The sequence below is a fragment of the Pelophylax lessonae genome (assembly GCF_965119305.1).
Source record: "Pelophylax lessonae genome assembly, chromosome: 10".
In the NCBI taxonomy this organism is placed as follows: domain Eukaryota; kingdom Metazoa; phylum Chordata; class Amphibia; order Anura; family Ranidae; genus Pelophylax; species Pelophylax lessonae.
The window spans coordinates 162735112-162761776 of NC_138777.1; the positions used below are offsets into that span (position 1 = coordinate 162735112).

Below are 26665 nucleotides of genomic sequence, written 5' to 3' on the forward strand. Positions count from 1 at the left end.
GGCAAGACCGATAAGGCAAGCCGGGTTGGTAACAGGTAATCCAAGTAAACAGGAACACAGGAAGCTGAAGATCATCCAGCAACTAATGGCTGGAGTAGGCTGGTTTAAATAGTTTAAATAAATTAGTGTTGGCGGCAGATCCAACTCACTTGTGGGAAATTCCCTGACAGCATGGCTGTTGAAGCCCAAGTCTTGAGAGACGGGGAGTCTCTGATTCTGTTATTTCTATCTTACTGAAGGCAAAGAAGGTGACTTCAAGGAACATTTATCACATTTATCACAGGACTTTAAGGAGTTGTAAAGTCAGGAAGGTTTTTATCTTTTTTTTTTTTTTTTTTGACGCATGTTTATTAAGATTTGCATATAAAGGTACAAAAATACAAAGATGTACTAATAGTATACATAAAAAATACATATATTGCAGGTAATACAAACCAAATAACGTTGTTATCAGGAGGCCCTAGGGCCCATCAGTGACGCTGAGGTAACCTATAACAAGGAAAGAGGTGTAACAATAAAAGGCATACAAGTAGACAATAGATTATCTGGTTTGGAGCGTGTAACTGAAGGCACTTTATTTACCAATAGGGGAACCTAAGGAGCGGAAGCCAGGAAGGATTCTTCTAGGATTGACTAAGCTAGGTAATTGCACGTAAAGCGAATAATTAATACTTAACAAAATTGGTAGTGGTGGAGAAAGTGTCTCTAGAATGCAACAGGGGCACTGTGAAGTTATATAACTTTGCGGGAGGCTCCAAGAGACCCTGGAATGGTAAGTCCAAACCGGGCGCGTCTGGTTCCGCAGACCAGCCTTCCCCAGCCTGAAGGAGCGCCCTCACCTGCATCTGGGGTGGGGGGAGATCTTTGTCTTTTTCTGGATCTGTGGGCCTTGCTCATTCAGGAAAAATGGGTCCATGAACTGATTTGGTTCCATTGCAAGATCGATTTTCGGTCCTTGCCTCCGGCAAGGTTCTTTCCTTCCAACTTACGCCTGTTTCCAGATCGGCTACAGGGCCTCTACGGAGCAGTGCAGGACCTGATCGCACAAGGAGTTATTGTGCCGGTTCCAGAGTCGGAACGTTTCCAAGGTTTTTATTCAAATCTGTTTACAGTTCCCAGGAAGGCAAGGTTTGTCCGATCTTGGATCTCAAGACTCTGAACCACTTTGTGCGGGTTTAGAAATTTTGGATGGAGTTCATCCGCGCAGTAGTAGCTTTCCTTCATCAAGGAGATCTGATGGCTTCTATCGATCTCAAGGATGCTTACCTTCACATTCCAATATTTGCCGGGCATAAGTGTTTTCTTCGTTTTGCCGTGGGCGAGGAGCACTTTCAATTTGTGGTGTTACCCTTTGGTCTCGCTTCAGCTCCTCGAGTGTTCACAAATGTTTTGGTCCCAGTGTTGGCCTTGTTACGGTAGAAGTAGATCGCGATACTGGGTTAACTGGACGATCAGCTTGCAGAGTCTTTTTTGGCTCTAGAAGCCGACTTGGAGCTTATGATGCGAACTCTGCAGGAGTTTGGGTGGACACTGAATTTTCAGAAATTGGCACTGTCTCTGTCCACAAAGCTGGACTACTTGGGTCTGACGCTGGATTTAGCATCAGGCCGGGTGTTTCTTCCTCAGAGAAAACTACTGAAGCTACAGGAGGCTGTTCGGCTCCTGTTGTCCAACCATTAATCGTCTTTCAGGACTTGCATGCAATTACTGGGTCTGATGGTCTCCACCTTCGAGGCGGTTCTGTTTGCGCAGTTCCACACCAGACCTTTGCAAAGGGAGATTCTGATCAAATAGAACAAGGATCTGCTGTCATTGGACAATCTGATTTTGTTGAGTCGGGGTTCGAGGAAGTCTCTCCTATGGTGGCCCTGCATCTGGGAAAATCTTTCTTCCCCTGTATTGGACTGTAATCACCATGGATGCTAATCTATCCGGATGGGGAGGTGTCTTGGGAGTGTGTTCGGCCCAAGGGGTCTCGGAAAGGGGTCCAGGTTGCCGATCAACATCCTGGAAATTTGGGCAATCAGACTTTGTCTGTCTCAGTGGACGGATTGTCTGCAAGGGTTCCCTGTTCAGATACAATTGGACAATGCTACGGCTATGGCATATGTCGATCATCAAGGGGGCACAAAGAGTGCCCTGGCAGCCTGGGAAGTGGCCAGCATCTTGAAGTGGGCAGAACAATATGTTCCAGCCCTCTCTGCTGTGCACATTCCGGGAGTGGAGAATTGGCAAGCGGACTATCTCAGCCGGTAGACATTGGATCCGGGAGAATGGTCTCTTTAACCAGAGGTATTTCATCAATTGTGTCTTTGGTGGGGAACCCCCAATGTGGACCTTTTGGGCTTCCCGTCTCAACAGGAGGTGCAGAGATTCGTGTCAAGGTCTTAGGATCCTTTGGGCGACGTTGCAGACGCTCTGGTAGTCCCTTGGGATCATTATCGTCTGATTTACACCTTTCCTCCAATTCAATTTCTGTCGAGACTATGCAGAATCGAGGTATAAGGAATTCCAGTCATTCGGGTGGCACCAGACTGGCCTCGCCGGTCCTGGTACGCAGGCCTGGTAAAGGCTGGTAGCAGACGAGCCTTGGAAACTTCCTCTCAGGGAAGATCTTCTGTCTCTGGGACCAATGTTCCAACCTTTACGGTCACTGGCTTTAACGGTGTGGCTATTGAAAGCCAGGTGCTGAAAGACAGAGGGCTGTCGGAGTCAGTGATTCCTACTCTGTTGAAGGCTAGGAAATATACTTCCAGGAAGGTTTATCATCGAGTTTGGAAGGCGTACATTACTTGGTGCGAGTCGCGGACGGTTTCTCCTTGCTCCTTTTCTGTCTCTCGCCTGTTGGAGTTTCTACAATTGGGTGTAGATCACCATTTGGCTCTGGGCAGATTTCCACCTTGGGTATTCTTTTCCAAAGGCCAAGTCCTTGGTTCACACTTTTGTACAGGGAGTTCGCCATCTGGCTCCTCCTGTGCGATCCCTGGTACCTCCGTGGGATCTCAATTTGTTTCCGTCAGTGCTTCAAATGCCTCCCTTTAAAAATATTCGAGAAATTCCTCTGCTCACACTGTCGCATGAAGGTGGGTGTTCTTAGTAGCTATTATTTCAGCACGTCGCGTGTCAGAGTTGGCTGCGTTGTCCTGTCGGTCACCTTACTTCACAATTCTTAGGGACAAAGTGGTGTTACGACCCTGTCAGGGGTTCCTTCCTAAGGTTGTCTCAGGGTTTAATTTCAATAAGGACATTCAGCTACCATCCTTGTGTCCTAAGCCTAAACATCCTAAGGAAATTGCCTTACATTCCTTAGATGTGGTAAGAGAGATTAGGGTTTACCTGGCGGTGACTGAACAGTTTAGGAAATCCGTTTCTTTGTCTGTTCTTACGGATGGACCTCGTAAGTGGCAGGCCGCATCTGCTGGGACCATTTCCAAGTGTATCAGGCAGACGAGACGGTGGTGCAGGCCTACTCTATTAGGGGTCAAGTTCCTCCTTTCCCTGTTAAAGCACATTCTACGAGGGCGCTTAGTGCCTCCTGGGCCTTCTGTCATCAGGCGTCAGTGGTTCAGGTGTGCAAGGCGGCTACTTGGTTGTCTGTACAAACTTTCACAAAATTTTATAAAGTGGATGCTCTTGCGATTGCGGAGGCTTCTGCTTCTTGAGGGTGAAATTTTTTTCTGGTGGTGAGCTCCAGTTGTTCCTAGTTGAGCTCCTGTTACCTGGTTGGCTCTGGTTGGCTATGTTTAGCCTTGTTGGGAATTCATGTTGCACTGCTTTGGAACATCCCAATGGTCTGAAGACTTGAAGCTGTGTCTGTCAGTGAACGAAAGAGAAAACTGGATTTTTGTCTTACTGTAAAATCCTTTTCTCTGAGGTTCACTGACAGACACAGCACCCACCCCTCTTTTGGAGTTATTTGTTCTTCTGACACTGCTTGTTACAAGCTGGAAGTGCTACAGCAGGAAGTGATGGTATACCCTCTGGGACTGCCCCAGGGGCGTAACTAAAAAGGTTTCTGCCTAGTCCTACTCCTAGAGAGCAAGACCATAAGCCCTATGGTCTGAAGACTTGAAGCTGTATCTGTCATTGAACCTCAGAGAAAAGGATTTTACGGTAAGACAAAAATCCAGTTTTCTCTTACGTCCTCCGACAGTCGCCACCCCTTCATAATCTTCACCAATGGGTATTGACCTTTGCTCCGTAGGAGTAGCTAGGCAACAAGATTTGTTAATATAAAAGCTTTTAGCATATCACACCCCTAGGGGGCGGTCCCCTCAGTCAATACCTCCCTGCTTCCAGCATCCTCAACTCAGTTTGATCTTGCCTAGCTTAGGAGTTAGCTGGCTGTTCCCGTTGCCGGGACTTTTCAGTCTCAGCCTTCTTTCCTTTTTTGATTTTATTTCAAGTATTTTTCTCTTTCATTTACTTAGCTGTTATTTTATCAGCCTTAGTTTAGTTTTCTTTGGATGAAGATGATTATGCGGTGCTGGGTCTCGGACTAGCCTCCCTGGATCCCAGGGCTGAGTGCCAGGGGTTTCCCCAGCCTGCCATCGAGCGTTCAGCTTAGGTTTTACCCTGGCATATTGAACGACCCATCCCTGTTCGCTGCAGGGATGCTGCCTGTGAGGTGGCTACCTCACCGGACGCCATTTGCGGTTTCGCACCGCAGTCCACTGCATCCTGGCTGCGACACTCCCTGTCCTCAGTATAACGGTTTGGTCGCTGGAGACGGCTCCCCACGCCATCCGGTACGGTAAGCACCTTTCTGTGTGGGGACCTTCTGTGTGGGTGTCAGTCTGTGGCTGTGTATCACCCCCCATGTCTGTGTAACTGCGGGCTCCCTGTCTGATCCCTGTGTGGCTATACTGCCTGTGGGCTGCGAGAGGGGCCATCCTGCTCTGCTGTGAATATGCTCTGGGTGCAGTTTTTGTGTGCAGACATGTGTGTGTGCGGCGGTCGCTGCGGCGATCCGCCATTTTCTTTGCCTAAATGCTGTGACCGGCCCTGCCTCTGTGCAGCGCCGTGTTTTGGCGCCATTCGCCGCCATTTTGGCGGGCGGTGCTTGGCCGAGCACATGTCGGCGCCATTTTACTGTAGCCTTCTCCTCCAGCCGAGCGGCCATTTTACCAGAGCCTTCATAGGAGATATCTGTCAGGCAGCATTGCATCACTTCCCTCTCGGGGAACAGCGATCGGTGGCAGCAGTCTGGTGTGTCTCTCCAGGTTTTTACATCTTTGTCCTGTCATTTTTGCTCAGTGTGATCTGTCCATGTGGGATCGGTGCAGGCAGCGGTGTGCGGTGAGCTGCGCTCGCCGTGATTTAAAGGGCCAGTACCTTTAGTGCTTTTTCTGTGCTGTGGCATGGACGCTCAGGGTAGCAAGTTTTCCCCCCGCCCTGGTGGGGGTCCGGGGGGGCTACTGCACTCCCCGATGGGGCCGATCTGACTGAATGTGGTGTTTTTTCCTTGAGTGAATTCTGATGGCTGCACGATCCGCATAAAGGGTCAGGGTGTCCAGTTCCTTTGATTCAAAGGGCGATGTGGCTGCTGGAGCTGGCGTGCTCTACTGAGGGTCTTGCTCATCTCTGGACCTTATGGGGTCTGAGGGGGAGGCTGAGGTAGAAGGGGTTGATACTTCTCCCCCCGGCTCGCCTGAAGAGCTTGCACTCATGGATGAGTTGATCAATGGGGCGCAGAGGAAATGCAAATCAGCGCAGGTTTTTTCCCTGCCCTGCGGGATTTCATCACGCTGTTGATGAGCAATGGCGCAATTTAAAGTAACTCTTTACTGTGCCAAAGAAATTCAAACTGCGTTATCCGTTTGAGCCCTCCACCGACGAGCGTTGGTGTGTGCCGCCTCGGGTGGATCACGCGGTGGCCGTTTTTTTTGCATAAGCCTACTGTGATTCCTGCTGAGCTTATATGGTTGCTGGTTCTATGCTGAAGCCTAGTTTTGCTTCCATCATGGCGGCCCATGCTATTGCGGATTGGACGCAGGGGGTCAGGCGCACCCTGGTGGCTGATTCAGCTCCACCGACTGCATTGGCTATGGTGGATAAAATTCATCAAGGTGTCATGTACTTGTGTGATGCGGACTTTGTTTTGGTCCCCTGGGCGGCGCGCCTATCCAGTGTAGCGATGTTGAACCATCGTCTGATGTGGCTGAAGAATTGGTCGGTTGACCAAGCTTCTCGCAAGACGCCGACTATTTTTTCCTACGCGGGATCTCGCCTTTTTGGCGAGGCTTTGGATACTCTGATACAGGGAGTTTCCGGGGGTAAGAGCGCTCTTTTCCCCCACGCTCACAAGAATAAGTCTTTTCGCAGTAAAAGATAATCCTCATTTAGACCCACTCAGGGGTCCTTTCGTGCCTTTCGGTCGCAATCCGAAGGCTAGCTTTTCAAAGACCAAGGCTCCCAGAAGAAGCCGTGGGCGGGTAGGCAGAAGTCCGGCCCGTCCGGCTTCAGCCTGAAAAGGCGCCCTCACCCGCTTCTGGGGTGGGGGGACGTTTGCGCGGTTTTCTACAACCCTGATTGGCCCGCATTCGGGGCAGATGGGTTCAGGTAATCGTTCGATCTGGTTACATGATCGAGTTTCTCTCTCGGCCGGCGGGCAGATTTTTTCCCTCAAACCTTCGGTTGTCTCCGGTGCGTTTGCAGGATCTGCGCCTGGCGGTACGGGTCCTTGTGGGCCCGAGGAGTAGTGGTTCCGGTGCCTCATCGGGACGGATTTCGGGGGTTTTTACTCCAATCTGTTCACTGTGCTCAGAAAGGAGGGCAAGGTGCGTCCGATTCAGGACTTGAAAGCTCTGACCCGCTGGTGCGGGTTCGCAAGTTCCGCATGGAATCCCTGCGCTCGGTGGTGCTGCCCTGGTTCCGGGGGATTTCGGGGGCTCCATCGTTTTGAGGGATGGATACCTTCACGTTCCCAATTTCGAGGGTCACCAGAAGTACCTTCGATTCGCCATTGTGGAGGATCGTTACCAATTTGTGGCGTTAACCTTTCGGTCTCGCTTCGGCTCCGCTGGGTTTCACCAAAATGCTAGCGCCGGTCCTGGCTCTATTGCGAGCTCAGTGCATCTCTGTCTTGGGGTATCTGGACGATATCCCACTTCGGTCTGCTGCCAGTCAGGACCCTGGTAACCGACCTGTCCACCACGATGCGGACTCTGTAGGAGTTTGGTTGGACAATGAACATTCCTAAGTCGGCTCTATGTCCGTCGGTTCGTCTTCCCTACCTGGGAATGATTCTTGACTCTGTGCTAGCGTAGGTCTTCCGGCGAGAAGACAAGCTCAGGACGCTTCAGGACGAGGTCAGGGTCCTCAGGGACTTTCAGTGCTCGTCTCTCCGGACATGCATGAGATGTCTGGGATTAATGGTCTCGGCTTTCGAGGCGATTCCCTTTGCCCAGTTTCACACGCGGGGTCTTCGACGGTGATTTTGGCCGAGTGGGACGGGCGACCACAATCTCTGGATCTGCGGATCTCTTTGAGCCATCGCGCCAGAAGGAATCTTCTGTGGTGGCTCCGGTCCCCGGCGGTGTCGGGGGGCAAGTTCTTTCGTCCGTTTTTGTGGACGGTGGTCATCACGGATGCCAGCCTGTCGGGCTGGGGTGGTGTTCTGGGCGTTCTGTCCGCCCAGGGAACTTGTTCGGAGGAGGAGTCGTCTCTTCCGATGAATATTCTGGAATTGAGGGCGATAAATCTTTGCCTTCTGCAATGGTCGGAACGGCTTCAGGGCCGTCCAGTTCGGGTTCAGACGGACGATGCCACAGCGGTGGCCTACATCAACCATCAAGGGGGCACCAGGAGTGCCTGAGCGGCTCGGGAAGTGACCGACATTCTGTCATGGGCCGGGGCGCACGTCCCGGCGATATCGGCAGTTCACATTCCGGGGGTGGAGAACTGGCAGGCGGATTATCTGAGTCACCAGTCCCTGGACCAGGGAGAATGGTCCCTCCACCCGGATGTCTTCCAGATGTTGTGCGCGAAGTGGGGTCTTCCAGATGTGGACCTGTTCGCGTCTCGTCTAAAGGTGGAAAGGTTCATGGCAAGGACGCGCGATCCGCAGGCGGACGCCTCGGATGCGTTGGTGGCGCCCTGGCATCAGTATCGTCTGATGTATGTCTTTCCCCCGATTCAGCTGTTGTCCAGGTTCCTTCGCAGGTTAGCCTCGGAACCTCACACGGTGTTTTTTCTTGTGGCCCTGGACTGGCCTCGCCGGTCTTGGTACGCAGACCTCGTAAATCTGGCAGTCGACGCTCCGTGGCGTCTGCCGCTTCGAGACGGCCTTCTGTCTCAAGGGCCGGTATTCCATCCTGCCTTACAGTCGCTGGCCTTAACGGCCTGGATGTTAGAAGTCAGGTCCTGAGGGTTAGGGGTCTCTCCCCTGAGGTCATTCCCACCTTGATTAAGGCTGGAAAAGCCTCTTCTGGTAAAATTTACTAACGTACTTGGAAGGCGTACTTTGCCTGGTGTGAGTACAGGGGGTATTCCCCCCGCTCATACTCGGTGTCGAGAGTGTTCGCTTTCCTCCAATCTGGTGTGGACCAGCATTTGGCGCTGGCCACGATTAAGGGTCAGATTTCTGCGCTGGCCATTCTTTTCCAACGCCCGGTGGCGTCTAATTCGTTGATTCGCACCTTTTGTTCAGGGGGTGCGACATTTGGTCCCTCCTAGGAGGGAACCTTTGCCTACATGGGACTTGAACCTTGTTCTGTCCATGTTGCAACAGGCTCCTTTTGAGAAGATCAGGGAGATCTCGTTGTCTCTGTTGTTCAAATAGGTTGCTTTTTTGGTGGCGATCACTTCAGCTCGCAGGGTGTCGGAGCTGGCGGTTTTGTCCTGCAGCTCTCCCTACTTGGTGATTCACTTGGATGAGGTGGTCCTTCGACCTAACCCTTCCCTTCTTCCGAGGAGGATCTCGGAGTTTCATCATAATGAGACCATTGTCTTGCCTTCGTTTTGCTCGAAGCCTAAGCTTCCGAAGGGAGTTGCCTTGCATTCCTTGGATGTTGTTCGGGCGATCAGGGTTTACCTGTCATCGACTGAATCCTTTCGCAAGTCGGATTCCCTATTCGTCCTTCCTGAGGGTCCTCGGAAGGACATGGCGGTGTCGGCTGCGACCATCGCCATATGGATCAGACAGACCATTGAGCATGGCTATGCTTTGAGGGGGAAGGTTCCTCCCTTCCCTTTGTAGGCGCATTCGACCAGATCTTTGAGTGCGTCTTGGGCCTGTCATCATCGGGCTTCTGTGGCCCAGGTGTGTAAGGCGGCGACTTGGTCGTCCGTTCACACCTTCTCCATCTTTTTACAAAGTGGGTGTTCTGGCATCGGCTGATGCTTCCTTTGGCCGTAAGGTTCTTAGTGCGGCGGTGCCTTAGGGACTCTTGTTTTTTGGGCCCTTGGCTGTTGGGGTGTCTTACCCTGGGTTGCTTGTTCTTTCCTGGGTTGTTGCTCCTGTTGGGCACGTTATCCTGTTGCCCAGTTGGTTCTCTTACTTTGGTAAGGTTTCTGTCTCTGATGTGGGTACTGCGTTGCTTTGTGCGCGGCTGCGTTTCCCACCCCTCATGTCTACACTGCTCTGGGACGTCCCATTGGTGAAGATTATGAAGGGGCGGCGACTGTCGGAGGACGTAAGAGAAAACTGAATTTGTGTAAAATCTTACCGTAAAATTCCTTTCTCTAAGTCCTCCGACAGTCGCCGCCCCCGCCCCTCTTTTGGGGTTTTGTTTATGTACTCTACTGCTATGCTACCAAACTGAGTTGAGGATGCTGGAAGCAGGGAGGTATTGACTGAGGGGACCGCCCCCTAGGGGTGTGATATGCTAAAAGTTTTTATATTAACAAATCTTGTTGCCTAGCTACTCCTACGGAGCAAAGGTCAATACCCATTGGTGAAGATTATGAAGGGGCGGCGACTGTCGGAGGACTCAGAGAAAGGAATTTTACGGTAAGATTTTACAAAAATTCCGTTCTTTTTATCATGCCATAAAAAGGTACTTTTAAGAGGGTAACCACCAGTTTAAAGGTAATTTATAATGAGGAAAATATGAAGGCTGCCATTGATGGTCTGTTTCTGAAAAGAGCTGTCTCAGTAGAAAAGGTTTAGTGTCTCTAGTGTAGCTCTCGGGAAGTGACAAGGACACTGCAGTTCTAGGAAGATCAACAGGTAAATTCTCTATTTGATGAAAATGTTCTTAAGTTGAAAAAAGAAAATAAATGCATCCACCCTTTCTAGGGACTGTTTAGCTGCATTATATTAAGTTCTGTTTTTGGGTTTAGGTGAATGTTATATGATTTCATACTGAGAATTTCCTTTTCCACACAGATATTCTCTGACTGACAAAGGGCTTGAACTGGCACAGAGATTGGAGGGAGCTGATCAACTACTTGGAAGTAAAAATAGTGTGGTTGAGCACAGCGATTCCCATTCTTCTGATGAAGGACCTGATGATAATAATGTGGGCATCCAAGCAAATCCAGTCATTGTGTACGTAAACTGCTATATCTCTGTAGTGTTCACGTGCTCTTTTATTTGCGTCCATAAGACAATGAAAAGGTTAATCTACCTCTAATTGCTGTATTATTGCAATAATTGCAGAGAGAATTCCAACCACGTGGACTTGTAGATATGTTCGTCTCAGTAGTTTTCGCAGCCATTCCCAAAACCAACCTGCTTTACAACTATTACTTAGTGGCTTTAGGCTGAACAAAGTAAATATGCCTAAGGCTGGCGAAAGATGATACAAATTTCTTTCCTTCCACCACAGGTGGTGGCTTTAGGCTGAACAAGGTAAATATGTCTAAGGCTGGACATGGATGATACAAATTTATTTTCTTCCACCACAGATGGAATGAAAGAAAATGGCTCGATTTGGCTGTGTGTTGGCACTGGCTGTGTTGATGGGGGAATGCCTCTCACTGCACTATTGTATTCTGCCAACAGGGGAGCATTCCCCTGATAACTGCTATAGCATATAGATATAGTAGCCGTATGTAGAAAAATCTGACATGCTGGTTGTACCCAGGTCGATCAATGGATCGACTTGGGTACAATCAGCCTGCCCATACATGAATTAAAATTCGTCCAGTTCAGCAGGGGGATCTATGTATGGCCAGCTTAATAAGGTAGGTGGAATGGTGGCTGTTGATCGGGGTGGGGGGTTTCAGCCTACCTTTAAAGCAAAGACAGTACAGGCATACCCAGCTTTACATACCCTCACTTTACGTACACTCATGAGTACGTACAGATTGGCGCCTATAGGAAATCTTGGTCAGCTTGACCTAGCACTGTTCCCGATTTATAACATTGGCATCTATGGTAAATCTTGGTCGGCTTGACATGGCGCTGCTCCCAAACCATAGGTGACAGGGACACCAAACTTGGGGAGAACCGAGAGGGGGCACATAACTACCCATATGGGGTTGGCCAGCTTGCCTAGGTAATCTACCATGTCCTAATCGTTATCCCCTTAACGTGCTCCCCAAGTTTGGTGTCCCTGTCGCTTTGGTTTGGGAGCAGTGCTCATACAGCATACCTGATTGGCCCCTGATGCTGCTGCTCCATCTCCCAGTCTGAGTTTTAACTGTGCAGGAGATTGTTAGAGGCTAACACCAAGTTTAATTCGGGTTCTTAAAGTGACTGTAAAGGCTGATTTTTTTTTTTTTTTTTTTTTTATTAAAAGCCAAAACATGTTATACTTTTTTTTAATACATTGCTGCATAGGTTATTTTTATATCCGTCTGGAGTTCAGCTAAGCATAAAAATGCAATTAGCAACTGCCTTTCTTGAAGTTTTGCTTTGCTCTACTCTGTATTATTTCTGCTGTTTGGCAATGTGTTGCTGAGAGTCTTTTGTATTTTGCAGCATTCCCCAGTGCACAATGCTTCGTCAGCCTTCAGAAACTCAGCAGCTCAGTGCAGATCCTGTACTCAACTCCTATCACCATGTGCCTGACTTTACACTGCGTCCAGGGCACTTCAATGTAATTCTTTGTGTTGACTTCATTGAAACCACAGGGTAAGACAAAAATTATTAATGTCAGGATAACATTGCAAATATATAGTTTACCTTACAAGGTTGTATACTAAACAGTGGATTTATCATGCAGCTTGTGGTAGGTTTTCAAATCTTTTTGTCTGCTCCTACTATCAATTGAGATATTCATTTGCGACGCAGCAAAGCACAGCAGGGTTCTGGGAACTAGTGTAGAGTTCTTGCAGTGAACATTTCAATTCCCCGATTAATAAAATATTGTGTGTTTTTCACAATTGCTTCTCCAGTTGTTTCCTACACAGTTCTTCTTCACCTAAACATATAGCTTAAGCAAATTAAACAGTACTGTTACTAATTAACAAATATTAACTCTCTATAAGATCATCATCAAAGCCCTAAACCATATTTATAGATCCGCACCCCCTGACTTGACATGCAAAGAACAGGTAATACATGACTGTCACAAGAAATCCTTGTGGCTTTGTGGACAGTGAACTGCATCTGACAGTCTGGCATTATCTTCTCTAAGCTGTATGTAAGGCAAAATGGTAGCACTCAATGGGTGAATAATTGTTTCTGACAGATTAGAGCATAGTTTTAGTTTACTGAATATGCATTGGTAATTTATTTTTTATTTTTTTAAGCTGAGTAGTTTATGTTTAGTAGCAGTCTGCAACCATTGCCAGAGGAAAGGGTTACTTTAATCTATTTCCATAAGCCAGTTAGCTAGAACCAAGTTATTAGAGAAGCTCAGTAAAAATAAGACGATTCCACTTGTCTTTATCTAGACATAACGAATCATTGGTACGTTTTTACAATAACAATTTAAACCCACAATTACACGTATGTATGTAGAACCACAGAAAATGGCAAAAAAACAATTAAACGTATATGAGTGAATAAAAATATATTTTGCAGTTTGTTATTAACTTGTTTGCCTGTCCGTTTCTTTTCAGTATATTTTTCGAATGTTTTAATTGGCTCCAGTCCAAACTGGCCCTAGTATGTGTATGAGGTATGTTTGTGAGTTAGGGACTTTAGGTTGTAAGCTCCTTGAGGGAAGGTACTGATGCAAATGTATAATATACATGTGTAAAATGCTGCATAAATTGAGGGCACTGTATAAGTACCTGTAATAAATAAAAAAATAAAAAAAACATCAAATGACATGTTTCAAAGTAAATAAAACATCCCAGAGTTCAGGCAATGTGCTAAATACTTTACTATTACTAGCTAATAGTTGTGCTGCAACTTTGAACCCGGATTGGGAGACTGAAATATGCAGAAAACATAGACAGGGAAGGGCACAAGACAGTTTCACAATGTAGCAATGGTTTATTAGATTAGGCACACATAAAAACAAACACAGTTGAAATTGCACTCACGACAGGATTACCCAACTAATGACGGAATCTGTTATCCCGGATGACCCGGCATTCTTCCTACTACACTGCTCTGGGATGGCGCCGAAGCACTACAAACGTTCTGTGATCCGACACCTCACAGATGCTGCTAAATCCTGTATTAGCCTCTGCTGAAAAAGCACGACCCCCCCGACGATCTCTCTCTGGTTGCGCAGAGTGAAATGGATTCATGACCTGGAGGACCTGGTACTCTCCGCACAGGGTAGACGAGAACAATACTCCAAAACATGGGCATGCTGGAATATGTTTATACTGTCAGACGGGGGACAGGCTTTGAGAGCTACTCCCCCTTCGACCACTGCCTGACTGGAGACGGGAGTCGGCCGCACGGGTTGCTTGCCTCCCCCTCTCCTTCCCCACTACCTGTGGACCCTCTCCCCCTTTTCTAGGGTCCTCCTTTTGGCTTTTTCTCATTCCATGTCCCGTCTTCACTCCTCTCCCTTTCTTCCTACCCGTCTTCCCCTACCTCTGTCCCGTAACCCTTCCTTACATATACAGCTACTCCACTTTACCCCACATTAAGCGTATGAACCCAATGGTTTTGGTTTCCTGTACACATGCTACTTTGCTTTCCCTGTTGATTTCTGCTACCATACTTGTGTGCTGCCTTGTATTTCGGCACCTTAACCTCTACATTATGCATTCGTATGTGTTATGAATCTCTCAGTTCCTTGACACTTGTACTTTATGATTGCAACTTTTCACTGTTCTTGCTGATGTGCTATACCTCTGTTTATATGCATTTAATATACTGTTGTTCTATCATATGTTCAATAAAGTCAAATTTGAAAAAAAGAAATTGCACTCACGAGCATATTCGGAGCAATCAGCATATCAGAGCAGTGTGTGTCCTGGGTGTAAGTGTAACACACAGTCCAGAGCCTATGTCGCTATTACTGGATGTTGGAGCACTGCCGAGGGAGAAAGCAGGACCAGGCTGCGGGAGTATAAGGCTACTGTTCCTGCTTATTCCTGCTCAATTTAAATTGCAAAGAATTATGAGAATTCATTTCTTTTAGAGAAGGGGAGGATTTTCCCTCTGAAAATGCGATTCAAGATTATCAGGAAGGAGCAGGAGCAGTAACCTTTGGTATGGAAGTGTCTCCCGTGGCCCAGTCCTCCTTTCCCTCTCCGAGCTGCGGCAGTGCTCTACACTGTGTGCTACACCCAGCCATCCAGGACACACTCTCTGCTGTATGCTGGTTAAACTGACCATAGAATATGCATGGTTGAAGGAAAGAAAATCACTTGATTCAGTCAGTACTGATGGGGGAAGCCCTCCTGCTTCCCTTTTGTATTCTGACAGCGGGAGGTTTCCCTGCTGTCAGAATACAATGATCACAGCTAGTGGCTATAGCTGATAAATTGATTTCAGTACAATCAGCCTGACCATAGACAGATCAAAATTCAGCCAGTTCATGCTGAACCAGACAAATTTCATCCAGACAGTATGTTTGGCACAGTAAGTTACTGCATAATCATTTTCCTATTTTGTCAGGGGTGCTGCACACAAAAAGCAGGAATTGGTTTCAGAACTAAAGAGGAATGGAGTGAATTTTGATGTACGCAAGCTGCACATTGGAGACTTTCTGTGGATAGCACAGGAGAAAGTCCATCCTGTACCAGGTCAGTGAACTGAACTATGGGAAGTTTAAAAGTAAAGTTTAGTATAAGGTTTAAAAGCCTTACCTTTCGCCCCTCCCCGCTTGCTGATGTATATAAATTTCTATAAAAAGTAAGTTTCCCTGTCATTGCAGCTATATGTACTGGGACGTCAATCTAGTTAGCACCAGGGCTCGGTGGGGAACTACTTTACCCCCCTCTATCCTCTTAGTTTGCTTGAGGCAGCTGGAGTTGGTGGGTAGGGCTGGGGATGCATTACTCTGGATTATCCCGCAGCTGAATCTGAGGGAGAAGTAGGAGCCAGAATGAAGAAATTTGAGTAATCTTCCATCTCCTTAGCCATTTGGTAAGTGACTGAGCACCCTGACACTACATACTTCCCTAGTCTGACTAGTCTAATGCTTTCTGCCCTAGCCTGACACTACATACTGCTCACTGACTATTCTGACACTACTGTTCACTAACTGCCCCACCACTACATGCTGCTCACTGATCTCTCTGCCACTACAGACTGCGCTGTCACTGCATACTGTTCACCATCCAGCCACTACATACTGCTCAATGACCGTTCTGTCAGTACATACTGCTCACTAACTGCCCTGCCACTACATCCTGTTCACCACCCTGCCACTACATACTGCTCACTGACTGCCCAACCACTACATACTGCTCACTAACTGCTCTGCCACTACATACTGCTCACTGACTGCCCTTCCACTACATAGTGTTCACCACACTGTCACTACAAACTGACTGCCCCACCACTACATGCTGCTCACTGACAATTCTGTCAGTACATACTACTCACTGACTGCCCTGCCACTACTTCCTGTTCACCACCCAGCCACTACATACTGCTCACTGACTGCCCCACCATTTCATACTGCTCAATAAGTGTTCTATCTGTACATACTACTCATTGACTACCCTGTCACTACATACTGTTCACCACCCAGCCACTACATACTGCTCACTGACTGTTGCACCACTACATACTGTTTACTGACTGCTCTCCACTACATACTACACACTGACTTCTCCACCATTTTATATTGTTCAGTGACTGTTCTGTTCGTACATACTACTCATTGACTGCCCTGCCACTACATACTGTTCACCACCCTGCCCCTACATACTGCCCTACCACTACATACTACTCACTGACTGCCCTGCCACTGCATACTGTTCACCACCCTGCCACTATATTCTGCTGACTGACCATTTTGTCAGTACATACTCTTTACTGACTGCCCTGCCACTACACACCACTCACTGCCCTACCATGTATACTGCTGACTGACCGCCTTGCCACTACATACTGCTCACTGACCTACTACTACATACTGCTCATTGCCATACCACTAAATACTGCTCACTGACTGCCCTGCTACTACATACTACTCATTGACTGCCCTGCCATTGCATACAGCCCTAGCCTGCCACTATATATGGCTCACTGACTGCCCTGCTGCTATATACGGCTCACTCGTTACATTTTTTTTGTATTGCTTTAGCCCCATAACTTCCTCTCTCTTATATACGCTTCATTAAATATAACATTAGGTTATTTATATGCCTCTTGTAAAACTATTCCCTAGTCAAATAACTACCCTAATAAAAATACATTCTCTGCCTACAATGTCTTGCCGGACGTACAGTGAAAAAAAGGTGTCCCTTGACATTTTTTTTTTAAATGTTGGTAACTATGGTAACACTGCTAGGGGAGGTGAGATGTGGCTAATTCAGCACTGGTAGACTTTATATATTAAACACAAGCTATGTAAAAATAATGTTGACTATTGTAATATAGTCTGCCAGTACTTAATTAGCCATATTAATGGCTCAGTTGTAAACCAGGATTTGTTTCATAGATCAGGAAAGTGTAAACGATATATGTCGCCCAAATACCATCTCCCACAATCATGATTTGCAGTAGCTGTCAGGTTTGTGTTTCAGAGTGCCCAGACAAGATGCTGTAGAACATACAGAAGTATTAGAGCATATATAAATAGAGGTGTGCCATTTGGAAATAAACCCTTACCACTCCTAGCAGCATTACTGTTATGTAAGGTAGCTAGCTGTGTGTGCACGTTTCTAGGAAGGGGGCATTTCCGGAATGTTTGCTTTTCAGTAGTCTGTGCAGGAAATGCCCACCAAATAGGAAATAAAAAGCCCAAAAATGATGCAGGTAAAATGAGCATGCCCATCAAGCTCATCTTGCATGAAATGATTGACAGCAGGGGGACCAAAAGGTTTAGGGGGTGAGCCAAGGGCACATTCTCCATAGTATGATGTCAAGGCATCGCACTGCAGTGGATTTTTTGATCACCAATGCAATAATGCACATGTCTTCATGTGATATTTTCACAAATACACAAAACTGTGTACAACACTCTGCAGTGCAGAACATAGAATAGATGTTGAGTACTCCTAAAGCAAAACAGATAACATCAGTAAGCAATAGCCAGGTGCAAATATGGTGAGCAAGATAAAATAAAGATAAGATATCATCTTATAGGCAACTGGAAATGTCAAGGTAAACTGTATCAATAAAGACACTGGTAGTCCATTCACCAAAATTAGGCTTAATATGGGACTGGACGCATCGTGTACATGCCGGTCATACGAGCTAAAGAGAACGCCTGCATGTGAGCGCCAAAGAAAATATACCTAGATAATAAAGGATTAAAAAGAGAAAGATATGCTGTGAGTAGCAGGAAGGGTAAATGTTTTAGGTTTCTCTACCTCAAAAAAAAGAAGGGTGTGCAGCAAGGGTGCCAACTAAGGGGGAAAGACGGGTCTTTCTTGGTGTGCCTGGGTGCCCAGATCTAAGGTATTGTGCAAGTGTGCCATAAGTGTCTCCATAAGTTCTACATCTTTAACTCTTGTTACAAGTCAACAGGGGGAGGGGGGGGGGGGTCTCTTTTTTTCCAGTGTAGGGCTACTAAACATCTTGCTGCCGTAAGGACGTGACGCATTCGTTTTTTTTTAGCATTTTTGGGCTTGGTGGGAGTAGATAAACCCAGAGGAAATACCTTGGGAGTGAAAGGAATGTTCGTGTTAAGGAGACATTGTAGAAGATAACACAGATCATGGAAATGCAATTGTTTTAGTAAATATAAACTGCAAAACGCTTTTCTCATCAGCATTATATCTGGTTAAAGCTTGTAGGAGGAGTTTTCCCTCTGTCTTTCTAGCAAGACACACCAAACTGAGCATGTGCAAAGTGACTCCAAAGGCTCTGTCTTGTCAGGAGATAGATTGGGGACAGTGGAAGAAGGGGAGGATCAGAGAAAACAGGGTCAAACAACTTGTGGAAAATTAATCCCTTGGGTTCCAGAGTGAGTATAACGGGCATGATTTCCTGCATATACACACTGATTTTACTCATGTGGGTTTAGTAACACTTCAAGGTTTTATTCACAGAGTTGTCACCAAAGCAGGAAGGGAGAGGAAATGTCCTCATTGGATCAAGAGACAATAAATACCTGACAGTAGGTGTAACCTTTCCTCTGACTGGAGTTACATATTAAGCTTCACCTGCTAGCTTTATTGAACTTCCATTTTACATGAACCGTGGATGTCACCCCAATGGAATTGCAAAGTGGGATTCCAGGGTATACCTAACTAATTTAAAAATGCTTCCTCCTCCTTCTAACTCCTATGACTATGCCTGCTCTGGTTCGGTCACAATTTGCAATTCCCAATTCCCAATTGGTGACATCACCCAAAATGAGCTTATGGGTGATGTCACCACAGCCAGGCATTACCAGCTGGCTCTTTCTCCTCTCCCCTGCAGCTGCTGCTGGCTGACACAGGAGATATCACATGACTGCATTGGAGTGGCATGAAAATAGGTAAGTATATTATTTTTTTAGACAAGTTAGTCAGCATAGGTGTTAGGAGGGCGAAGAGACCATTATTTTAGAAAGTGATCTTTTAAGAATCACTATAATTTAATGTAACAAAAGTCTGATGTTGAAATGTTTTGCAGGACAGTTACGAATTCCACAGCCTCGGGAGCTGGTGCTAGATTATGTTATCGAAAGAAAGAGAATGGATGATCTTTGTGGAAGTATTATAGATGGACGCTTTCGAGAGCAAAAAGTGAGTAATTGTTTATACTCATGGGTTTCTGAACAAGTCAGTGTACCTTTACCTCAGAGACCACTGTGGTAGGTCCAGTAGTTTTCTTGAACCCAGTACTAACTGGAAAAAGAAGTATGCTTGTGTCATGTTCTATTTGTAGTCAATTTTGAACCCAATAAATGTAAAAGAAAACATCTACTTGGTTGCTGACTTCTTTCTTCATTAGACAGGGCTTCCTTACTTCATGCAATCTGTCAGTTAGAGTGGTTGTAAACCCTTACATATACCCAGTGAGGTGACTGGCCTCAGGTGATACACAGAGATGAAACAAATTCTCCTACATAAGTTGTACCTGTTTATTTGCAGCAGTCTTTCCCCTACAACCATTCAAAGTGCAGAACTTGCTTGCGCTGGATCTCCCAGCTCTGAAAAGCAGGGGGCTGAGAGCTGAGGTTACATCAGTGAGGAGAGCTCTGAGAGCTTATTGGAGAAAAGAGACACCCCCTTCCCACAGGAACAGAGCTGAGGCTGTCAATCAGCTGGAGCTCCCTCCCCTGTCACCTTGGTGTCAGGAAAACTTGTCAGAAGCTACTCATTCAGATAGCAGAGAAAGGAAGCAGCAGACAGAAATTACACTAAAGGCCCGTACACACGTACCGATCGTCGGCATACAAACGTCGGCGGACGAAAGATCTGCCGATTGTACGCTTGTTAGTATGGTGCCTCCGACAGCTGTCTGCGCACATTCTGCGGACAAGAGTCTTTCTTGCAAACATTAAAATTTTTGTATGCCGACACCAGAACGGACGATTGTTCGCCAGTCAGTACAGAATTCTGCCGACAGACCGCAGATTTGCAAGACTGGGCATGCTCAGAAAAGAAAAAACACAGGGAAAGTTAACCATTACATGACATCACTTCTGCAGTCGGCGGACAAAATTCTTGGGCAGTCTTTGCACTTTTCAACAGACACCGACATCCCGGGGAGAAAAGACGAACGTTTGTATGCCGACGATCGGTACGTGTGTACGGGGCTTTAGTGCTCTAAATTAAGACAAGCACACACTATAGAGGGAGATGCTTTGTTCATATTTCATGTCTGAGGATTACAACCACTTTAAAGTGGAACTAAATCCATTGATTTAATGGTTTAAAAAAACAGTCGGGAAAGTAACTGTCCCATTTGCTTGTGTTCTCAACAAAACTGTTAAAGCATCAAATGGCTGGTGTCATAACTGATCACATGTGCATTATCATGGCAGTTGAAGATCAAACAGAGGCTAAGATGGCCTGCCTATAAAAGGCTGGGCACTATGAAAAGTTGTTCCTTGCCTCTTGCGGGCTTTACACCTATCCTGAACTTGCAACCTTCTTAGTTCCCGTTCCAAAACCTAGGAGACAGATTTTGTTGACTTTCTGTACTTGGGTTTTATTTGCTAGTTTTACCAATTGGTTTCCTGTGTGTTCAACCCTTTGTACTGCTTGCCAAGCTACAGTTCAAGCCTCCTATATTATTCACCCTATAGAGCTCCACAACTTGACCATGGGTATTATAGTGCCATTGACCCTTTCCTCGTGCATAATCTGGTCAACACCATGTACGTTCCCTGAACTATATGTGAAAGAGGAGGGTGACCAGATCACAGCTTCCAAGTCACATTTAAATGCCGTTTTTGCATCTAGCAGTAAAGACCTGTCTGCAGATTAAGTAATCCAAAAGTAGGAAAGCATGAACAGTCTGGCCCTGGATAGCTTTTAAAATTTAGCAACACCACTAGAGATGGGGTTTTTTTGTAAGAGATTACGTAAAGCATATCTTTACCATCAACCCAATTTTGGACAACTTATTGAAGAGAACCAACATAATTCCATCTGAACAAATTTGATTTCTTCCTTGAAGCACATATTTATAAATGTTCCATTTATCCAAACATTTTTGTTATAGCCTTTTATTTTAAAGAGGCCACAGCTATCATCACCTGATGTAACTACTACTTATGATCTTCATACCTTCTAGCAGTTTTTTGTTTTTTGACCGTCACTTTTAAAAAAAACACTGATTGTGAGTGCTTCATGATAGTAACATCTCTTTATTTCTTATACAGTTTCGTCTTAAGAAGTGTGATCTGCTTCATCCAATATATCTAGTTGAAGACTATGGGTCAGCACAACACCTAAGTATTCCAGAAGCAACCCTGCAGCAAGCCATAGTAAACACGCAGGTAATGTTTTAGAAGCAAAGTCACAAGGTACATCTGTAGTCATTGTGAGTGTCATTGCAATGATTTACGGAACTGAGAAATAGAAAAAGGAGCAGAGGTTGAGTAAACTAATTAGCTTTTCTATTTTCTATGGTGGAAAAATTCTCATTGGTTGACATGGGCCCAGATGCAGTTTAGCTTGTTTTTGTGTGTGCGTATACTGTGTAATTATATATATATATATAAATATATATATATATATATATATATATATACAGTGCCTTGCAAAAGTATTCTGCCCCCTTGAACTTTGCAACCTTTTGCCACATTTCAGGCTTCAAACATAAAGATATAAAACTGTAATTTTTTGTGAAGAATCAACAACAAGTGGGACACAATCATGAAGTGGAACGAAATTTATTGGATATTTCAAACTTTTTTAACAAATAAAAAACTGAAAAATTGGGCGTGCAAAATTATTCAGCCCCCTTAAGTTAATACTTTGTAGCGCCACCTTTTGCTGTGATTACAGCTGTAAGTTGCTTGGGGTATGTCTCTATCAGTTTTGCACATAGAGAGACTGAACTTTTTGCCCATTCCTCTTTGCAAAACAGCTCGAGCTCAGTGAGGTTGGATGGAGAGCGTTAGTGAACAGCAGTTTTCAGTTCTTTCCACAGATTCTCGATTGGATTCAGGTCTGGACTTTGACTTGGCCATTCTAACACCTGGATATGTTTATTTGTGAACCATTCCATTGTAGATTCTGCTTTATGTTTTGGATCATTGTCTTGTTGGAACACAAAATTCCGTCCCATTCTCAGGTCTTTTGCAGACTCCATCAGGTTTTCTTCCAGAATGGTCCTGTATTTGGCTCCATCCATCTTCCCATCAATTTTAACCATCTTCCCTGTCCCTGCTGAAGAAAAGCAGGCCCAAACCATGATGCTGCCACCACCATGTTTGACAGTGGGGATGGTGTGTTCAGGGTGATGAGCTGTGTTGCTTTTACGCCAAACATAACGTTTTGCATTGTTGCCAAAAAGTTCGATTTTGGTTTCATCTGACCAGAGCACCTTCTTCCACATGTTTGGTGTGTCTCCCAGGTGGCTTGTGGCAAACTTTAAACGACACTTTTTATGGATATCTTTAAGAAATGGCTTTCTTCTTGCCACTCTTCCATAAAGGCCAGATTTGTGCAGTATACGACTGATTGTTGTCCTATGGACAGAGTCTCCCACCTCAGCTGTAGATCTCTACAGTTCATCCAGAGTGATCATGGGCCTCTTGGCTGCATCTCTGATCAGTCTTCTCCTGAAGTTTAGAGGGACGGCCAGGTCTTCGTAGATTTGCAGTGGTCTGATACTCCTTCCATTTCAATATTATCGCTTGCACAGTGCTACTTTGGATGTTTAAAGCTTGGGAAATCTTTTTGTATCCAAATCCGGCTTTAAACTTCTCCACAACAGTATGTGGGACCTGCCTGGTGTGTTCTTGTTCTTCATGATGCTCTCTGTGCTTTAACCTTCTCACATCCGCGCTACAGCCTATATACGGCTGCAGCGCGGACTTGAATTTTCGGGAGGCCGTTTTTAAACGGCCTCCCATAAACACGCCCGCCGCGCGCTCCCGCGAGCGCGCATCGGGCAGAAGCTGTGTTGGCCGTGTCCCTTGGACACAGCCAATCACAGATCGAGACGAATGGCCAATCACAGCGGCCATTCGTCACGATCGAGGCATCCAATGAGAGATGATCTCATATGTAAACATATGAGATCATCTGTCATTGCCTCGGTAGTAACAGACTCCCCGCGCGCTCCCGCGAGCGCGCACCGGGGATAATCTGTGTTGGCCGTGTCCCTTGGACACAGCCAATCACAGATCGTGACGAATGGCCAATCACAGCGGCCATTCGTCACGATCGAGGCATCCAATGAGAGATGATCTCAAATGTAAACATTTGAGATCACCACTCATTGCCAGCTCTCCCTCCTCACACACAGACTGCAGTGTGAGGAGAGGAGAGATCGTAAGTGTAAAAAAAGTGCCCACCAGTGATCACCAGTGCCCACCAGTGTGCCCACCAGTGTGCCCACCAGTGTTCCCACCAGTGTGCCATCAGTGTGCCATCAGTGTGCCCAGTCTCATCAGTGCCCACCAGTGTGCCCACCAGTGCCCACCAGTGTGCCCACCAGTGCCCACCAGTGTGCCCATCAGTGCCTGCCCAGTGCTCATCAGTGCCGCCCAGTGCTCATCACTGCCGCCCAGTGCTCATCAGTGCCGCCCAGTGCCCACCAGTGTGCCCATCAGTGCCCGCCCAGTGCTCATCAGTGTCGCCCAGTGCTCACCAGTGCCGCCCAGTGCTCATCAGTGCCGCCCAGTGCTCATCAGTGCCGACCAGTGCTCATCAGTGCCGCCCAGTGCTCATAAGTGTGCCTAGTGCCCACCAGTGTGCCCATCAGTGCCGCCCAGTGCTCATCAGTGCCGCCCAGTGCTCATCAGTGCCGCCCAGTGCTCATCAGTGCCGTCCAGTGCTCATCAGTGCCGCCCAGTGCTCATCAGTGCCGCCCAGTGCTCATAAGTGTGCTCAGTGCCGCCCAGTGCTCATCAGTGCCGCCCAGTGCCCATCAGTGCCCGCCCAGTGCTCATCAGTGTCGCCCAGTGCTCATCAGTGCCGTCCAGTGCTCATCAGTGCCGCCCAGTGCTCATCAGTGCCGCCCAGTGCTCATCAGTGCCGTCCAGTGCTCATCAGTGCCGCCCAGTGCTCATAAGTGTGCCCAGTGCCCACCAGTGTGCCCATCAGTGCCGCCCAGTGCTCATCAGTGTCACCGTGCCCATCAGTGTCACCAACGATGGCAAAAAAAAATTTCTCAGCCGAGGAGGCCTTCAATATAATCAGTGAGGACATGGACAGGGAGCTTTCTGCTTCGGAATCTTCGGAGTCAGAGTCTGACTCCGAAGTAAATTACGAGCCGGTCATTAGCAGCGGGACGCAGACCGACTCCGACGAGGAGGAATACTGCCCGCCTGCCAAACGAAGGCGTTCTGGTAAGGAGGAGGCAGTGCCATCCACCAGCTCCGCGGTGCCATCCACCAGCTTCGCAGTGCCATCCACCAGCTCCGCAGTGCCATCCACCAGCTCCACAGTGCCATCCACCAGCACCACAGTGCCTCGGCAAGAAAGGCCAAGCTCAAGTGGGGTGTCACCTCGCCCCCAAAGGGTTAGGACCAACGCCAGCCTTCCCTATGCCCTTCTGAACCCCCTGTGGCTTCCTCCCAACTCAGGAGAAGCCATCATCCCCCCTTTCACTGCCCAGCCAGGAGTCCAGGTCAACACTGAGAACTTTGCCCCAATTGACTACTTCCGTTTAATTTTTACGGAGGACCTGCTGACGTCCATTGTGGCCCAGTGCAACCTGTATGCACATCAATTTATCCAGAGTAACCCCACATCTTTTTATTCCCGTCCCTTTGAGTGGAGAGACCTAACGGTGGAGGAGTTCAAGATATTTTTAGGCCTCACCCTCAACATGGGACTCAATAAAAAAAACGAACTGCAAGCATATTGGTCAACCAAACCAATCTACCATATGCCCATCTACTCTGCAGTAATGCCCAGGGCCAGGTATCTGATGATCATGAGGTTCCTACATTTCAACGACAATACCCAGTGCCCTCCCCGAAATTCCCCAGCATTTGACAAGCTGTTCAAAATTCGGCCACTTCTAAATTATTTTTCAGAAATATTCCCTCAATTATTTACCCCAGACCAAAATATATGTGTGGATGAGTCCCTTGTGAAATTTACTGGCAGGCTGGGCATCAAACAATTCATTCCCAGCAAACGGGCCCGCTATGGGGTGAAGCTTTACAAACTATGTGACCGAGCCACAGGGTACACCTATGCCTTCAGGGTGTACGAAGGGAAGGACACCCAGCTGCATCCCCCTGAATGTCCGGACTACATGGGATCAAGCGGGAAAGTCGTTTGGGACCTCATTTACCCCCTCCTTGAAAAAGGCTACCACCTGTACGTAGACAATTTCTACACCAGTTTGCCCCTGTTCCGAAACCTTCACAGAAAGAAGACTCCTGCATGTGGCACGGTCCGAAAAAACCGGAAAGGCTTTCCTCAAAGGCTAGTAAACACCAAGCTGAGAAGAGGGGAGACGGCGAGTCTGAGAAATGAGGAAGTTCTGGCTGTGAAGTGGAGGGACAGAAGAGACGTGTACATGTTGTCTTCGATCCACAATGACAACTATGTGGAATCCCGACGAAGGAATGGCCCAGTCCGAAAGCCAACATGTGTACATGAGTACAACTTATTCATGGGGGGAGTGGATTTCAACGACCAAATGATGGAACCCTATCTACCCACAAGACGTACCTATCATTGGTACAAAAAAGTAGCAATTTATATTTTTCATTTGGCCATATACAATTCCTACATTTTATACCGCAAATCCACCGAAAGCCCCCAACCCTTCCTTTATTACCTGGAGGAAATCTTCACAACCCTCATATTTCCAAACGGCCCACCAGAAAACATTAGATCTGACGTAATAAGCAGACTGTCTGAACGCCATTTTCCAAGTAAAATCCCTCCCACACAAAGAGACCAAAAACGGCAGAAAAAATGTAGGGTGTGTACCAAGGCAGGAATTCGAAAAGACACCCGCTATTACTGTCCCCAGTGTCCTTCCCAACCAGGCCTCTGTGTAGACGACTGTTTCCGCCGTTACCATACTTGTCTAAATTATTAGTATGGTAAACGTAGTCCTCCGCTTTCACCCCTTATGCCACTGTATACTCCTGAAATGACCCTGGACTGTTATACAACGACGCCTTTGCCTGCTGATTTTGTACCTATGTCTGCCTGCTCTGGAACTGACCCTGGCCTGTTTTTTGACCATGCTTCTGCCTGCTGATTCTGTTCATACCTCTGCCTGATCTGGAACTGACCATGGACTGTTATTTGACCACGCCTTTGCCTGCCGATTTTGTACCTACCTCTGCCTGCTCTGGAACTGACCCTGGACTGTTTGACCACGATTTTTGCCTGCCTCTGGAAGTAGTGGGATTCATACCACAGGGGTCTCGCATATGTGAGGGGACCAGAAATGTTTTTCTGGATGAAGAAAACAATTTTTTTTTGTTTTTCTTCTTCTCAGATTAGGGTCTGGATCCCGGAGGCTTCAAAGCGATTTGGGTGGGAGAAGCCTCTACCCCTGTCCCCATTCTATCCCGACAGAGGCCCTACTTCTGCCTGCAGGACTTACTGCCATCATGCCTCTGCCTGCCGCATGCACTGACACTGGACTGGTATCCTTGCC

At 47.0% G+C, this 26665-nt stretch overlaps 1 protein-coding gene across 1 annotated transcript in view; it reads left to right on the top strand.

Moving 5' to 3' along the window:
- Positions 1 to 26665, top strand: part of MUS81 (MUS81 structure-specific endonuclease subunit) — a 235989-nt gene that overhangs the window by 166615 nt on the left and 42709 nt on the right. The window contains exons 7-11 of the mRNA XM_082269643.1: positions 10331 to 10492; positions 11870 to 12022; positions 14921 to 15048; positions 19040 to 19152; positions 21240 to 21356. Of these exons, the coding sequence (XP_082125769.1) occupies positions 10331 to 10492; positions 11870 to 12022; positions 14921 to 15048; positions 19040 to 19152; positions 21240 to 21356 (673 nt within the window). The remainder of the gene's footprint in view (positions 1 to 10330; positions 10493 to 11869; positions 12023 to 14920; positions 15049 to 19039; positions 19153 to 21239; positions 21357 to 26665) is intronic.